Source organism: Nylanderia fulva, unplaced genomic scaffold (assembly GCF_048542155.1).
Source record: "Nylanderia fulva isolate GAGA-0341 unplaced genomic scaffold, ASM4854215v1 Scaffold75, whole genome shotgun sequence".
NCBI lineage: Eukaryota > Metazoa > Arthropoda > Insecta > Hymenoptera > Formicidae > Nylanderia > Nylanderia fulva.
Window position 1 is genome coordinate 61,832 of NW_028190862.1, and position 1,732 is coordinate 63,563.

A 1,732-nucleotide genomic window follows, 5' to 3' on the forward strand; every position below is an offset into this window, starting at 1 on the left:
TCGCAATTGGCCGACCACCAATTAAATAATATAAATACATTTTGTAACGCGCAATTTTTTACATGTTTATTACACCGTAGAGTATATGTGGGATCTAATTTATTTAATGCAGGTACATCTTCATATATGGCATCCAAGGTCTCAATGGTGAAACCGCTTCTCACATGATCCTCATCCATTATTTCGGCCAGCCATTCTCGCTTTTCGAGTCCTTTTACATACACAAGAGAGGACTCTTCTTCATCGTCTTCTTGTTTATTTACGCCAACGATAGCTGCCGTAATCATGCGCTAAACCATGCTGTATGGAACATTTCCATCCTTCCATTGTAAGCCATAATGATGCTGAGTTAACCACGAAGCCTGACGCCTTTCCGACTTTATAAGCACGCTCCATGGCACAGGGCATGCGAAGAAATAGTGTGACAGGATATATCCTCTTTTCAGGATTGCCGCTTTTTTCACAATAAATCGTTTATTTAGAATAAATCCTTGCAGGTCGACAAACGTTGGTGCAGACATGATCTTTTCGATGTGAGTCAGTCGAGAGATATGACGATACTCTTCAGACATCTCACATCATCTTGATTATGTATCCTCCTTCCCCCTCCTTCCTCTCACACGCGTATTTGTGTAAACATTTTTAGGTGATTTTGCGCACAACGTTGATCAACGGATTGTACTGGATCACACGATCGTGTATAATGAGGCAGTACGCAGTGGTATTGTTAGATATATTCTCCTTACACTCAAACTCTAATCTCACATCCACAGTTGCGCTCTTGACAGATTCGTTTTGTCGAGAACAATCAATAATCACGAACGGATTGTTTTGTAAAAACCGTGTGACGGTGAGATTGGGCTCGAGGTATTCGTATCCGTAATAGTTCTTGCAGAAACGTGTATAGATGTTGTACAGAATTGACCATCTGTTTTTATCAAAATCCAGATTCATGTCGTCATACGGATAACTTTCCGAGTTTAGAAAGAGTTTCACGTTGGTTAATTTACAATCGTCGAATCGACTTATATCCTTGAACATGACATTTTTTCGGTCTGTCTGCAGAGCAAAAATAACGTATCGTGGCTTGTCCAGTTGAGTCGCGGTCTTAATGGCCCACGAATGTTTGGTCGTGCGCTGCAACAGCGGAAACTCATACAGATCCCACGAGCGGAAACCCATGCTGAGGTAACGTCCGCTTTCCAGAGCGCGCAGCATCGACAGCTTCTTAATCTCGCTCAACAACACGTGTGGCATTCGCCATTGTATCTTGAATATGTTGATTACAGGCTCCAGTGCAGAATCTCCAAACAGACAATTATTGTTGTTGCGCGCTCGTATTAAGATCAATTCGTGACGCGCATTAATCACTACCCGTTTGTAGTCATCACAAAATCCCAGCAACATGTAGAGCGGTACGCAGAAATTGAAGTGTCCATTCGCAGAAATCGGATCACTCCAGCCGGCGTTACTCATAACCATGCTTCTACCAAATGATATCGTTACATAGTTTTTCAGCAGACTTGTTATTTCCACATTTCTGTTGCAATTAACCTCCACACCATCGAGTTTATATCAAATCTCATCAAACATGAATGCGACACAATTATTTTCCAATGTCACATTGGATCCCTCAACTGGATGATTTATCCGCAGTTCTCCCTCGATGTAGAGGAAACTCTCATACGGCAACGTATATAAATTCTGTTGTTGTATGGGTATTCTTATCTCG

General features: G+C 41.7%; 1 protein-coding gene across 1 annotated transcript; it reads right to left on the reverse strand.

Moving 5' to 3' along the window:
• Positions 1-642: 642 nt before the first annotated feature.
• Positions 643-1,482, reverse strand: LOC146720184 (uncharacterized). Its single transcript, XM_085488959.1, has one exon. It carries the CDS (start codon positions 1,480-1,482, stop codon positions 643-645), a length of 840 nt encoding a protein of 279 aa, XP_085345085.1.
• Between the last annotated feature and the right edge of the window lie 250 nt (positions 1,483-1,732).

Coding starts and splice junctions, on each gene's coding strand:
- LOC146720184 (XM_085488959.1), bottom strand. CDS start 1,482: ATGGTTATGAGTAACGCCGGCTGGAGTGATCCGATTTCTGCGAATGGA.